General features: G+C 37.3%; 1 protein-coding gene across 1 annotated transcript; it reads left to right on the top strand.

The window, feature by feature from the left end:
- The first annotated feature begins 895 nt into the window (after positions 1-895).
- LOC122599953 (phenylalanine--tRNA ligase beta subunit, cytoplasmic) lies at positions 896-15693 on the top strand. Its single transcript, XM_043772575.1, has 19 exons — positions 896-1057; positions 1146-1201; positions 1319-1422; positions 1937-2066; positions 2158-2273; positions 2465-2531; positions 2988-3029; positions 3227-3268; positions 3408-3484; positions 11335-11461; positions 11556-11723; positions 12097-12225; positions 12577-12678; positions 12791-12925; positions 13071-13145; positions 13690-13797; positions 14228-14320; positions 14755-14838; positions 15440-15693. Exons 1-19 carry the CDS (start codon positions 1000-1002, stop codon positions 15506-15508), a joined length of 1782 nt encoding a protein of 593 aa, XP_043628510.1. The 5' UTR covers positions 896-999; the 3' UTR covers positions 15509-15693.
- The last annotated feature ends 479 nt before the right edge of the window (positions 15694-16172 follow it).

The following is a 16172-nucleotide window of genomic DNA, read 5'->3' as shown; positions in this document are numbered from 1 at the left end:
CAACCGATGATTATTCTTTACAAAAAGATTTATTTTTTGATTGTTTTTTGAATAACTTATGTGTAATTTTGAAGTTTATAATTGTATGGAAACATTAATTATCATCCGTTATACAATTATGTGGAGATTTGGATACTTGATCATATGTGCACGAATATTGCTATGATTACATGTGATCGACTTGAATACATGTGATCATAGCAATATTCGTGCACATGTGATCAATAATCCAAATTTCCACATAATTGTATAACAAATGATAATCCATGCTCCACACAATTATAAACTTCAAAATTACACATAAGTTATTCAAAAAACAATTTTCATGTAAAGAATAATCATCGGTTAGGCTTGATTTGAAAGGTTCCCAAAGGTTCTCGCAAAAAAAAGGTTTCAATTTGAGAACCTCTTTTTTGCGAGAACCTTTCAAATCAAGTCCAACCGATGATTGTTCTTTACATGAAAATTGTATTTTGATTGTTTTCTGAATAACTTATGTGTAATTTTGAAGTTTATAATTGTGTGGAGGCATGGATTATCATCCGTTATACAATTATATGGAGATTTGGATACTTGATCACATGTGCACGAATATTGCTATAATTGTGTGGAGGCATGGAGATTTGGATACTGTTGTATGAAAAGACGATAGTTTCCATGCACGTGATGGCCACGTGAAAACTTGACGGCATCGGTCCTTTTAAAAAGGGACCAATCTCGCAAAAAAATTCTCAAAATAAGAACCCCCATTGCAACAATACTAAAAAAAGGACCTCCATTGCTAAACTGTGCAAAATACAGGGACCAATCAATTAACTCATTATTTTCATGGGGATTTGACTTGAGTAGAGTTGAGCATGAGTAAAAAGTAAAAAAACCGTGGGATTAGGGTTTGTAAATATTGTTGCAACTCAGCATCATCAGCAGCCTCTCTCTGATAAGTAAACGAAGTATAGTTGCAACTCAGCATCATCGACATTTTCGTTAATTATCGAGAAGATGCCTACAGTGAGTGTTGGAAGAGACCTTCTTTTCCAAGCCCTTGGACGCTCTTACAGTTATTATCCTACTCTCTTTTCTCTCTCTATATATATATATCCTATTTAATAATTAGTTATAATGAATTGTTATTATTATTGACACAGCACAAGATGAATTTGATGAGTTATGTTTTGAATTCGGAATTGAGCTTGATGATGTGGTATCTATCTATCTTTCTTTTTATTTTTCTTTATTATTATTATTATTATTATTATTATTATTATGCTTCTGCTTATTATTTTTTTAATTTATGATGATATCATTATTATGCTATTAGACAACTGAGAAAGCCATCATTAGAAAAGAGAAACACCTCAAAGAAGACGATGAAATCGCTGCTAACGATGAAATTATTTACAAAATTGACGTTCCCGCTAATCGGTAACAACACTTTTACTTTTACTTATTCACTATCTATTATTTTACTCATGTCCGTAATTACGAAATCAACAATGCTGCCTGCTACTTACCTGTTTGCTTCATAAGTAGTTATTAGCTAGATAAACAAAATTTAGTAATGGGATATGGCCTATATGAATGATTAAAACCCTGTAATTAAGAAATATTAGTAATGGTAATATTATACTTTGCATGCGTATTTTCAGACGCGATCTCTAAATATTTGCCATACTATCGTCTAATTAATTTTTGGTTCTAGCACTTTATTATTAATGTTTATATATTGTGATCAGAAATTTGTAGTAAATTTTGAATCTTTGTATCCTTTACATGGTAGAAGAAACCTAACTTTAAACAAAAAAACTTGGGTGTAGCTCTTTAGTATGGAATCAGAGGGTATAAATGTCGGTTTTTTATTAGGGTCTTTGATGTGGGTCTATTTTCTAAGTTTCACATGGGTGCCGAAAGATCTGAGTCATTGTCATTTGATATGCAGATATGATTTGCTATGTCTTGAGGGACTTGTTCAGTCCCTGCGCATTTTTTGTGGAGTAGATGCTGTTCCTAATTATACACTTGCTGCTGTTAGTAAAGAGTCGATGCTTAAAATGCATGTAAAACCTGAGGTATTATCCAATTAACCAAATCCGGCCAGTGTGTTATATTGCAAGAGATTTTTATCTTCGTATGTGTACAGATGATCTTCGTATCTTGCAGACATCTATGATACGCCCGTATGTAGTTTGTGCTGTTTTGAGAGGCATAACTTTTAATGAGGCGAGATACAACAGCTTTATTGATCTCCAAGATAAGCTTCATCAGAATATATGCCGGTAATCTTCAAATTCTAGTTTAGTTTCCAGTTGTAGTGGGCAGTATAGATCTTTAGGCATATTTATTTGTATCTTATATAGACCTTTATATGATACATCATTGTGATTATACATTTAGAGGGGATTTTTATGCTATGAAAGATGTCTAGGATTTCTCATTCCATTTTCGTTTACCATTTTCACGTTTTCAGGCGAAGAACTCTGGTTGCTATTGGAACACATGATTTAGACACAATAGAAGGCCCATTCACATATGAGGTTCGTGATCTTGTTAAATACACTCAGATTTTAATAGTATGTCATTTTTCTGTCAGGAAAATTATTCGAACATGTTGATATGCATACAACTTCGGTATGAAGTATGTCTTTATGTTTCTTTAGAAATGCCGAGAGTATGTATGGTATTCTATTCGACTTATATGCATAGCTTTTCATTATATTGCCGAGGTTACATTTCTTATTTTTGCAACTTTTCTGTGTGGCATTTGGTATTTGCATATGCTTTAAATGATATGCTACACTTGGCCCTGATGTATGCTCATATTTATTTATCCGCATGAACTATATGCATAGTTATATCTAGTTATCTATAAGCACCCTAATGAACATATTAGTGAATACTTGAGCCACAGTGACGTGCTACAAATAGGATAAGATACTTTTAGTACTTATATCATCTAATGCTTAATCTTTGTTCCTTTTTCGATTGTGCAGGCTTTGCCACCATCAGACATAGAGTTTAAGCCATTAAAACAGGTAAGAGTGGCATTGTTGTGTTTCAGATGTGCATAGTTGCATGTATGATAAATCACTCATGATTGGCTTATCAACATCCATCGGGGAATCACAACCTTTGTGATGATTAGATATCATTTTTTTTGTCACTCCACTTAATTCTAATATGCTTTGAATTAAGAGATTTGCTGATCCAGTGGTGATGATTTTGTTTATAGGTGGAAACTTTCAGAGCTGATAAGCTGATGGAGTTTTACAAGGTAGGGCCTGTATATAAACTCACACACACACACACACATAGATGTATGGTAGTGTATGTACATATATGTATACGTGTATTTTATATCACTGGATCCACATTGGGTTATTGTTAATGCATTATTTGCTCTGTTATGGCAGTCAGATTTGAAACTGAAGAAGTACTTGGACATAATTGAGGGCTCACCAGTTTTTCCTGTTATATATGACCGGAACAGGTATTCTATTTTCTTTTTAATCTTACAATTAGTTTATCATTTTGGTTGAGTTTACAGTGATAGTATTTGAAAGTTTGTTGTAATTAAAACAATATGGTTAAGTATCTGTGATGATGTACCATCTCCCTAATAGCTTTGGGATAATAATCTCTTTTCTACCCTATGGAGGCTACCAGGCTCCCGCCCAGACGTAGCCTCCGGACTTGAGCATGGTTGCTCCTGAGAGGCTCCGGACATAGCTTCCGGATTGATCCATAGAGGCTCCTTAGCCTCCGGACCCTCCTCCATTGAGGCTCTTGACATAGCTTCTGGACGCTCCTCCATAGAGCCTCCGGAACCTCCTCCGTTGACGCTTCTAACGTAGCCTCTGGACCTAAGCTGCGGAGGCTCCTGAACCTCCAGACTTGAACATGACCTCATCTAGGTTAAGTCATGGGCTTGGTTCAGGCCCATGCCTGTAAAGCCCATGGCCCAAATACTTAAACCCTAGCAGCTTCACCCCCTATAAATAGAGGTCCAAGGAACCAACCTAGGGACCTCTCTTCCTCTCTCTTTCTCTCTCTCTCTCTCTCTCTCTCTCTCTTCCCCTCATTCTCTTACACACACTCCTTAGCCTACTTCGGCTTGTGGCGTCACATCTTGTGGTCACCAATTCGGAACCGCCACCCGAAGTAGCAACAATCTAATATCCCCTATTACACCTTATAGATCAAGGATTAACCCCCAGTACTTAAGGATAAATGCTATACCTAAACGGGTGTAGACTTATGCTTAAACAAGTGGCGCCATCCGTCATCTACTCTCCGATTCTGATCTATATCAATGGTGATTTTTCTTCGGGTTCTAAATCTGAAACCTTTCTCTCATATTTTCATATGCGTAAACCAGATCTGTATCTACTTACTCCGTTAGTAGCTTATTATTATATATCATTATATATAGTTTTTGACTTTCGTGAATACTTCATATTCTTTTCTTAGAGAAAGATTATGAAAAGGTAGTAAGGTACCTTTATACAATGAAAGATTTGGATTTATCCAAACATGTGGACTCTGCTGAAGTGCTGAGATTCCATTTTTTTCTTTAATCCAAACTTTTAATTTACCCCAACAAAGTTGAAAATGTTTTAAATAAAGTCTATTTTCACTACTTTAGCCTCCGGGTGAATCTCCTTTTTCTTTTCCTAAAGCATGTGAAAAAACACTCATCTTGTGAGATATTTATCTTTTACTTTTACTTAAACAAGGAGATAGATATACGCAGCACTCCTAATGATGTAGTAACATCTAGTATTCATTGTTAAATTAAGGAATATTCATTTATTTATTTACTTTATATATATTTTATATATATGAATGAGTACAGATGTTCCTAGCTGTGAGGCATCTTTGCGTGGAGACAAATTTAGGAAGGACAACTTCACATGTCCACCACTGTAACGGTTTTTTATCTTTTCCTAACAAAACAAAAATAAGAAAACGACAAAATTTATGCTTCCCTCAAAAAACTCTTAAACCCTCCGACATCTCATTCACAATTGGTGAAGGTAAAGATTAAATTTTAATCAAAACTATGTGTTTCTTTCCTCTAGTATACAACAATCCATTTGTTGGTAATTGAACAAGCAAACAGAATTTTGTAAAGTTCAAGAATTTTGTTACATGCCGTTGGTGCTTTCGTAGCCTCCTCACGTCCATGGCCTGTTTGGTTCCGTAGCCTACTTCGATCAGTAGCCTACCTCAGTCCTTGGTCTGCTTGGTTCCGTAGCCTACTTTGATCAGTAGCCTACCTCAGTCTTTAGCCTACCTCAGTCTTTAGCCTGCTTGGTTCCGTAGCCTACTTCGATCAGTAGCCTACCTCAGTCTTTAGCCTGCTTGGTTCCATAGCCTACTTCGATCTGTAGCCTACTTCAGTCCGTAGCCTACTCTGGTCCGTAGCTTACTTCCATCCATAGCCTACTTCAGTCCGCAGCCTACTTGGTGTAAGGCTCCGGAGGATCATGCTTTAATAGTTTTCATGAGTGCCAAGTGCGGTATTTTAATGTTTAGTAACATGGTATCTTATCACCTTGTAAGCTTGGACAACATAACCAACGACTCCGCAACCTTTAGGAGGGCATGACAATAAAATATAGCCGTTGTCACCGTCTTGTTTTAGCTTTCTCGTGAGATTCAGACACTACCATTTAGAAGAATAGTTAGTCGACATAGCTGGGAAGCTTGGTGGTAATAAATTAATAACGACTCATTTTTGTTGCTATTTAATCCATCCATATAAGAAAGACTGTTGCAATAGTTGTAAACCAAGCATCCTACGACAATTTCCTTACTATGATACCCTCCCGCCTTCTAAGCCTACCAGGGTTGGGGAGTTGGTTACGTACGTATACTCTGTCAAAGGAGTAGGCTTAATTGCATCCCAGGACAAAAAAAAAAAAAAACTCTCGCAGCTTCCGGCAAAACCTTGCAGTAAGAACCTCCGGCATAATACCTTCGAATAGCCACCTTCCTACAAAGGGAAATCGTCTCCATTTTCTTTTTTGATTACTTCCCCCAATCGATAATGCTTCCGAGTTATATATGACCTTACTAGGCATGCCCTCCGGCTTATCACCTATCCAACTTTGATGATCTTACGGAGTGATCGTGGCAGGCCACCCGAGTTTCTTGTTTTGGGTGGCCCCTAGATGCATTTTCCATTCCTATCGTCTTATATAGTAAAAAGTTCTAAGTTTCAGACACTCTGTTGTCATCCCCGGAGGATCCGGAGCACGTCACTGACGGGTTCGTTTATTAATTTTTGATGACCATTTCCTATAATAATTTCGGCAACGTTTACCCTGCGGCTACCCTTCCAGTTAGAATACCCTACGTATGTGAGCAATACCATACAACTCATCATTTAGATGGAATGGCAGTAACGACAAAGTTGCATTAGCGGTGGCGGTGACAACCTCCGGAGTGACAGTGATGGTGGAAATAGCGACGTAAATTCACATACATTGTTACGCTCCCGCAGCCTGTACAAAGGGGTTTGACTTATGTTCGCTTCTAGTTTCCAACACTTTTATACGTATTTGCTATATATTTGTTGTCCCAATTATATATATCCGGAAGTGAGAGATGACAACAGAAGGGAATAAGGACACGACAAGCTAGCCTCTTTGGCACGTGAGACATGAATAAAAGCAATTTTTTAATACCTAGAGGTCCATATACAATATATAACTTACAAAACATCCTCTAGAATGGGATATGTTATTCCGCGTGTACGTTGCTCTTTTCAGCCAAGAGTTTGGATCAATTTTAACATTTTACCGAGAAATACTTACCACTTACCTATTCTCGTCCATTACTTTCAATGTACTCGACCTTACGGGTTCCAACCCTCTGAAAAAAGCTAGAGGAGTATAACTTATATAACTTATATGCATAAGCTTGAGTTACTCAGTGTGACACATGTTGGGCTATAAAAGCCTCAATTTATATATTGGCTAAGCTTATACTTATTATAGCCTCATAACATACAAGAATGTGTTCAAGTGTAAAGGCCAACACCTAAAACTATCTTCTAAACACTCATACATGAATATGACACACACGCATTAGAGTTTAAATGTCTTAACGACAATCACTTATTAAGAGCAAGGCTTCATGTATAGGAATGCATCGAATACCCTTTATTTGTCCGTCATAGCATAACTCTATTACAACTATGTACCTTGTAGTTTCCATAGCCCTTATCTTTTTAGGCGATAATAGCAATATAAAATATCTACCGTCGTGACCACTCCAACTCATATCGTAGCTGCAGGACGTTACCCTCCGGCTCACACCTTCTAGTAATACATCTTATACTTCTCATATCTACACATTCGTAGTCACAATGGCATATGTAACCTTAATATATGGCTAGGAAATGTGTAGCTAGCCTGATCTCTATTATCACTCATTGGGGCTGGGAGGATCGTGCGTGTATTACATCTAATATCGACTTCTATATACATTATATGTTAGGCTTACTACATTACTTTCGGTCGCCACATTTTGAATATTCTCGAATTTCCAGCCAGTTATTATGCCAACTATCTTCTTCTTCGGACATTCCTACTATCACAGACTTACACTACCATATCCTAAAAACATGTTTCAAGCCTTATGATGTCATATATCTATCGAAATAATGGAGTGTCCCTTAGAAATTTGTAAAATGCACCCTTACGCTTATGATTTTTCCATAAGCTACCTTTCCTATTGAATATCAAATCACTAACCGGTGTATCCCCACATTGGAGGCCATAGTTGAGAAGATATTATAACCTATGAGGTTTTTAGCGGTGGCACAAAAACTCCCTCTAAAAAGCATACTCTTGATCTATATACAAACATTTGATGCTTAGTCATCATCTTCTAAAATACAGCCATAACCTTCCAGGTCCTTCTTTTGATTACTACGCTTAGACTTTAAATTGATTAACATGTGTCAATTAATAGATCAACTATGACAATACCGTTACTATCTTAACTCGTTGCATCAGTAAGTTTTGAAAATATACTCTTACAATAAATATAAAGGTCTGAAAGTCTATGTAGCACATATACGAAGTTAACAATTGGTTGTGATATCAATAGCCTCGCTACGTCCTGGTCTTAACCACATCGTTACTTGTCACATAACGTAAGGTAAAAGCATACAAATTGAAATGCCTCAAAGTTACAAATACATACTTTTAGCTTGTTATAAAACCTTACACTCATAGTTCATTACAATATATATTTGGTATTATGCACTTAACTCCATTGCAGGTTTCAAATTGAATCATTGCTCTCATACGAAACAACAACACAAAACACTCCGGCTAGAGAGTTGATGATGCCATAAGCCCAAAGAAACCTTGGCAAAATACAAACCCAAGTCCAAGACTTCGTAAATAGTCTATAGACATCCAAAAACTATGCACATTACTGCTAAGCTGACATCTCCACACGCTCCGGCTAAGAGACTAAAAGCTAAAAATTCAAAAAATACGCACATTAGTGCTAAGTTGACGTCTCCACACACTCTGGCTCAGAGACTAAAAGCTAAAAATTCAAAAACTATGCACATTAGTGCTAAGCTGACGTCTCCACACACCCCGGCTAAGAGACTAAAAGCTAAAATTCAAAAAATACGCACATTAGTGCTAAGCTGACGTCTCCACACACCCCGGCTAAGAGACTAAAAGCTAAAATTCAAAAAATACGCACATTAGTGCTAAGCTGACGTCTCCACACACTCTGGCTCAGAGACTAAAAGCTAAAAATTCAAAAACTATGCACATTAGTGCTAAGCTGACGTCTCCACACACACTGGCTCAGAGACTAAAAGCTAAAAATTCAAAAACTATGCACATCAGTGCTAAGCTGACGTCTCCACACACCCCGCCTAAGAGACTAAAAGCTAAAATTTAAAAACTATGCACATTAGTGCTAAGCATACGTCTCCACACGCTCTGGCTAAGAGACTAAAAGCTAAAATTTAAAAACTATGCACATTAGTGCTAAGCTGACGTCTCCACATGCTCCGGCTAAGAGACTAAAAGCTAAAATTCAAAAAATATGCACATTGGTGCTAAGCTAACATCTACACACGCTCCAGCTAAGAGACTAAAAGCTAAAATTTAATAAGTATGCACATTACTGCTAAGCTAACGTCTCCACACGTTCCGGCTAAGAGACTAAAAGTTAATTTTATGCACATTGGTGCTAGTGAGGACCCCGCGGTAAGCCCAATAAAACTTGGCATCCATCCAAAAGCCCAAACAACTTGGCAATACCTATATAATGTATTTATCATGGGTTTAGACTCGCAACCTCGCGCCGCATGATGGTAGGTTCCCTTCGCATGTGAACAGAGATCGGTTCGCTAGACATCTAATAATAACACTTATCTAGCTCAAGCTACGTATAGTGGTGCTAAACAAAAGTACTCACGCCTTACACCTAACAAAAATAAAAAAGACTACCATAATAGTGGTAACACCAGCCTAGCTCTAAATACGGGTCACGTCGGTTCCGGCCATATGATATATTTTGTCTACTGCCATATCATATTGCGGATTGGTATAATGTATAGCCTAATGCTCCATTGCTCACAATGCAGCACTAGGCTGGGAGGATTGACAGTGTACCACTTTCCTAAAGCTTGCGGTAAAACAAACCCTTCATTGGGCTCTTCTTTGGAGCCTTTGGGTAAGTAAGCATGTTACTCCTTTAGTAATCTTTAGAATCAAACAGTGCTCCAAAGCCTAACGCTCCATTACTTGCGATGCAACGCTAGGCTGGGAGGCTTGATGATGTACCATCTCCCTAATAACTTTGGGATAATTATCTCTTTTCTACCCTATGGAGGCTACCAGGCTCCCGCCCAGACATAGCCTCCGGGCTTGCATGGTTGCTCCTGAGAGGCTCTAGACATAGCCTCCGGATTGATCCATAGAGGATCCTTCGCCTCCGGACCCTCCATTGAGGCTCCTGACATTGCCTCCGGACCCTCCATGGAGGCACCCAGCAAAGCCTCAAGATTTGAATACTAGCCTAACGCTCCATTACTTGCGATGCAACGCTAGGCTGGGAGGCTTGATGATGTACCATCTTCCTAATAGCTTTGGGATAATAATCTCTCTTCTACCCTATGGAGGCTACCAGGCTCTCGCCCAGACGTAGCCTCCGGACTTGAGCATGGTTGCTCCTGAGAGGCTCCGGACATAGCCTCCGGATTGATCCATAGAGGCTCCTTAGCCTCCGGACCCTCCTCCATTGAGGCTCTTGACATAGCTTCCGGACGCTCCTCCATAGAGCCTCCGGAACCTCCTCCGTTGACGCTTCTAACGTAGCCTCCGGACCTAAGCTGCGGAGGCTCCTGAACCTCCAGACTTGAACATGACCTCATCTAGGTTAAGTCATGGGCTTGGTTCAGGCATGCCTATAAAGCCCATGGCCCAAATACTTAAACCCTAGCAGCTCCACCTCTATAAATAGAGGTCCAAGGAACCAACCTAGGGACCTCTCTTCCTCTCTCTCTCTCTCTCCCCCTCATTCTCTTACACACACTCCTTAGCCTACTTCGGCTTGTGGCGTCACATCTTGTGGTCACCAATTGGGAACCGCCACCCGAAGTAGCAACAATCTAATATCCCCTATTACACCTTATAGATCAAGGATTAACCCCCAGTACTTAAGGATAAATGCTATACCTAAACGGGTGTAGACTTATGCTTAAACAATCTGTATAAATATTGAGTCGGATATGATTTGACAACACACTTTTTAAGGTTACCATGCTAACACTTTTAAGGTACAATTGTTGTTAGATGTTACTTTATTCGCCCTTTGGTACTGTCTTGCTGTGTATCCCGTTTCTTAACTTTGCTCATTAAGCGTGTTACTGGGTCGACCGTTGGTCTGGTTGGGGTGATGAAAACACATTTTGTCAAGAATACTCTTTTGCATGAATATTTAGCGTTTCCAATATGATTACAAATGCTTTTGTATTAATTCAGTAAGACTTTGTCTAATTAGTAGGTCTATGTATTGGAAATACACCTGGGGTGACTTTGAACCAAATTTCTCCATATTTTTAAAGCTAATGCCTTTGGATTTACCAAATGGTGATGTTAAAGTTATAGTCCAACATGAATAAGTGAATGGTTCAAAATTGGGAACTCTAGTTATTTATTAATCTTTCTATCTAAATCTCTATTTTATTGTGCAGATTTCACCATATTGTACCATAGTTTTTATTCTTATATATTGCGACGCCTATCAACTTGATGATTATATAATTTGTAATGGATAAATTTCTTTTTGTAGAACTGTATTGTCTCTGCCTCCGATAATTAATGGAGCACACTCAGCGATTTCTTTGAAGACCAAGAATGTGTTCATTGAATGCACAGCCACTGATTTGACAAAGGCTAAGATTGTTTTGAACACAATGGTAAGTGTTGGAGAATACTGTTGTTTCGCTTAATATCCCTTGAAAGTCATTCACATATCAAGAAAATGATAGGAATGTTAACCTTTTACTGTAGGTGACTATGTTTTCTGTATATTGTGAACGGAAGTTTGAGGTTGAGCCAGTGGAAGTCACATATCCTGATGGAAAATCCTATCTTTGCCCTGAACTATCACCCTACTACATGAAGGTGTCTCTGTCATACATAAATGAAATAGCTGGGCTTTCTTTGGAGGCAGATAAGGTACAAAACATGCCATGTGAAACTGCTACGATTATTTACTTGAATGCATATTTGTACAAAAATTCTTAATAGCAGACACCCCTGAGGCGCCGCCTCATATGCGATTTCTGTGCGCCTCGCCTCAAAACGCACCTCGAGGCGTTCCTCAAAACCGTTTTTTTAAACCATGGTTCTCACCCGTTCACGGAAATTCATAGTAACATTCGTAATTTTAAGTTATTAAGATGATAGTCAAAACTCAGTATGTTAATTTTATCACTTACTGTTGAAATAGTTAGCAGTACAGTGTCTAATTTAATACAAGGAGAGTTATTAGTAGATATATGATTATTATGAAAAAAATGAATTTTATGGTATGTATGCTTACCTGCAGGTTGCTGGATTATTGAACAAAATGCAATTATATGCAGAGCCTTCCGTCTCAGAGGATAATGAATGCATTTTCACTGTGTCTGTTCCCCCAACCAGAAGTGATGTGCTTCATGCATGTGATGTAGCAGAGGTATTGAAGCACGTCGTTATTAGTCTTTCCGTAAATATCATAATTTTTACATATCTTTCTATAAATGGATCAATCTGGGTTATTTTGACTAGTCATGCGTGTACAGTGTTATATAAAAAGTAAACATGGTGAATCGATTGAGCGGGTTGAATGTCATCCAAAATGTTTATTTAGCATATTAATTATTTAGACACATCTAATAAATAATAATGAATTAAAAAGTGACAAAGTGTCTTGTGTGGGCTCAACCAGACTTGTTAACCAACTACCCAACTTGATCATGTTGTCTTACAGGGCCTCAATTTTTGAATGCAACTAACATAAAAACTTTATTTGTAACCAATTCCTCAGGACGTGGCCATAGCATATGGCTTCAATAAAATTCCGCAGCACACACCTACATCTATAAAGCCCTTGCCTCTGAATCAGTTCAGCGATCTTATCAGAGCAGAGGTACATATAGTATATTAATATCTGTATGCGATAAAGTTTCGTTAGATTAATTAATATTCATTGTTACATGTGTTTGTGTATATGTTTCTATGTGGTTTCTTCTATTCTTTAGGTCGCGCAGACTGGTTACACAGAGGTGTTAACATGGATACTATGCTCCTACAAAGAAAATTTTCAGATGCTGAACCGTACTGATGATAAGTCCACTGCAGTTATCATTGGGAATCCCCGCTCTGCAGACTTTGAGGTTTTTTTCTCTTTCTTTTTGGATAATCTAGTTATTAAAAGTTTTCGTGTTCTTCAGATCTTATGTTATTTGACCATGCATGATTCTACCATACAGACAAATAAATTATCATTTTAGTTTAAATTATTGAACATGAAACTTATAGGTCGTGCGAAGCAGTCTCATGGCCGGCATATTGAAAACTGTTGCACACAATAAAGATCATCCGAAACCTATCAAGGTAATATGCGTTACTATATAATAGCATCAGGTCATGTTAATGGTTTTGAGTATTAACCTGGATTGCATTATTAACACTCTTGTTTTTCTTTTAGTTATATTATTTTGGGTGGAAGGGTTTCACCCTGGTAGTTAGCATAGATTAAATAAAGTTCAGGCAACTTGGCAGAATGCCAAAATTTGACTTTTACAAGCCATGCACCAGGGCAACAAACCAAAAACAAATTAGGAGTGACATGACACATTGACACCCGTAGCAACCATAATCTAGACTTTACATCCTAACGACTAGATTACAACTAGAAATAGACCTCGCGTTGATTAGCTTTCTATGAATTGACATAGAAGAATTTGATTAAAATAATGTTTGTGGATTAAAACAAAGTCATTTCAACTGATACTAAGAAATGCTCACTTCATGCCATACCCGGTCCCTAACGGCTACTAAAACATCATTTTGTGACCTCTAGTTGTACAGAGATGAAACTATGTTTCTTGTAATTGAGCTCTCATTTTCGTTTTAATTATACACATCGGGATTTTAGATATTTGAAGTAGGTGATGTAGCAGTATTGAATGAGTCAAAAGATGTTGGTGCCGCTAATCGTCGCCAACTGGCAGCCTTATATTGTGGTGCAACTTCAGGTTTTGAGGTAAAATTCTAATTACATTCATTATGTTTATGCCTTCTCCTTTCCCACTCTTTTTGAGCTGTATTATAATTACATTTGACTCCCAAAACTAGCTCTACAGATAGGTGAGATATCTCAGTGAACAATTGAGGTTTATACTGTGTGGTCATATAAGAGGGTTTGAGTATAATCAAGACATGATAATATTTTGGCAAGATTTGTGCAAAATGGAGCCAATGTTTGAGTATGTTGGCTGTTTTTGAGAAAATAAAATCTCACAACTTATAAAGTATGTTAACTATTTTAGTTCCAGGAAAGTTTTGAAGCTCTTCCTCCTTTAAGATCCTTTGATATGCACGTGTTTTGCTAGTTCGTGCATTAAATGCAGTTCTGTGCACCTAGGGATCAATAATAGTTCTACTCATATTCAGTTTCCACCTTTTCCTTTCAGCTGATACATGGCCTGGTGGACAGAATCATGGAGGTAACTGGCGCTCCATTTGTACATGGTGACAAAACTGGTTACTATATTGAGCGTTCAGATGTAAGTACCTTTTTGTACTTAGAGCTGACAATTTCCACCATTTAGTAATGAATGGGTATATTGTATCGCAAATGAAAAAATTCAGGTAAAGGTAAATTTGTTGAACAGGGTAAAAAATTCCCAACAGTGAGTTTTCAATGCATACAACCTCCTAAATTACTATACTCAAACCTTTAAATTTAAATTACTGTTGTAACAGTATAGTTTTTTGTAAATTGTAATTATATCTACTTTAATGCAATTAAGTTTGTATAAATCTAACTAAAAAGTTGAACTGATAACAGCTGGCAGGTCAGACATAGCATACCCTATTCTAACCTATTTGCAAATACTAAAATTACCTTCTTAAACCGGCTATCCAACCCAACCAATTTGCCACATCTACTTGCCATGAAATGTTCAGTTGTTTCTCACAACTTTATTATCTATTGAAGGAGCCTGAGTTTCTATCGGGAAGACAAGCTAGCATCATTTACAAAGGAAAACACATAGGAACTTTCGGCATTGTTCACCCACAGGTGCTCTTAAAACCCAAATCTTACAGTTTCTATGTTATTTCTTATCATTCTAGTTACATGCTTGTTCTGATAACATCCTTGTCTTGCTAGAAATTGTAGTTAACGTCAAATTTTGAATATTTTACAATTTTTAAATGTGCATAATTTTATTACTTAGTCATGCTTCATTAACTTGATTCTGGGAAAGGGCAATGAACAATAGCTGTCATATGCATGCACTTACTATATGGTTGTCAATGGTTACGATTTTATCCGTTAGTTTTTTAATGGGTGGCATTTCATTATCTCTTTATTTTAAGTGACCAATAAAAAGTCCAGCTTCAAGGGAATCGGTTAAATGGGGCAAGGGACACATTGATGAAAACAAATTTCAAAATCGCTTTATTGAAACTCTGGATGATTAATTTCGTTTCCAATGCTAGCTCACAAAGACAGCTTGTTGCCCTTGTGGAAGGGTCACATTGGGTTCCAATGTCGAACTCCCGGTTGAGATTTCTTGTAGAACCAACCTTTATTGCAAGATTATCAATGCGACTCTATATACACACATTGTTCTATGTATTTTATGTTGGGTGTTAGTTTTTGACCTGCTAACTTCCAGGTACTGGAAAACTTTGGCATACCTGATCCATGCTCATTCATGGAGCTCAACATTGAGAGCCTGCTATGATCTTAAATTCATCTCGCCTTTTGCTCGCATCTTATTTATTGAGTCATATTTAGCAACGGTTATTGACCTTAGCAAGGAACATATAAAAATTTGTTCAAATTGTTAGTTGATGAAATATCGTTTCTGTTGAAACTTTTTACTATTTGTCAATCTGCTCATTCTGAATATAGTTACTTTTGAGTAAATAGAGTTAGCAGAATGATTTTTTAACTTCCAATCGGATGCATATAGAACAAAAGCACTGTAATAAACAAACGGAAAATGAAAGCGAACAAAAGAGGCCAGCCAATAAATAGATCGATCTGACGTAGATAATTAAACTTAGTCGAGTGTTTGCCAAATATCTGAAGTATCCTTAAATAAAGTCGTCAGTCACTATCATCAACTAATATGTAATGTATTAGTTGGCAAAAGTTGATATCAATTGTTCAATAGGCAGAAAAGTATTTGAGATCAGTAATTTATCAGGTGAGGAAGAACAGCTGGTTGGTTAAGGACCTAAGATAACAGGTCAAAGGAAGTAATTTCATATATTGGTTGTGTTGGAATTATGAGAATTATTCAACATAATTATACATACAACTATTTATGTATGATCCAGTGGGGTTGGAATTGAGAAAAAAGTTGAATCGGATAGTGGCCTTAAAACACCATGGATCAAACC

This window comes from Erigeron canadensis, chromosome 5 (assembly GCF_010389155.1).
Source record: "Erigeron canadensis isolate Cc75 chromosome 5, C_canadensis_v1, whole genome shotgun sequence".
Taxonomy (NCBI): Eukaryota; Viridiplantae; Streptophyta; class Magnoliopsida; order Asterales; family Asteraceae; genus Erigeron; species Erigeron canadensis.
Note: the sequence above shows the minus strand (reverse complement) of the source record. Positions and strands in the feature narration are given on the sequence as shown.

What these genes read in the sequence shown, in the direction of transcription:
- LOC122599953 (XM_043772575.1), top strand. Translation starts at nt 1,000, where the DNA reads ATGCCTACAGTGAGTGTTGGAAGAGACCTTCTTTTCCAAGCCCTTGGA. An exon ending in GAATTGAGCTTGATGATGTG is followed by an intron (nt 1,202 to 1,318) that starts GTATCTATCTAT and finishes TTATGCTATTAG; the next exon opens with ACAACTGAGAAAGCCATCAT. An exon ending in AGATTGTTTTGAACACAATG is followed by an intron (nt 11,462 to 11,555) that starts GTAAGTGTTGGA and finishes CTTTTACTGTAG; the next exon opens with GTGACTATGTTTTCTGTATA.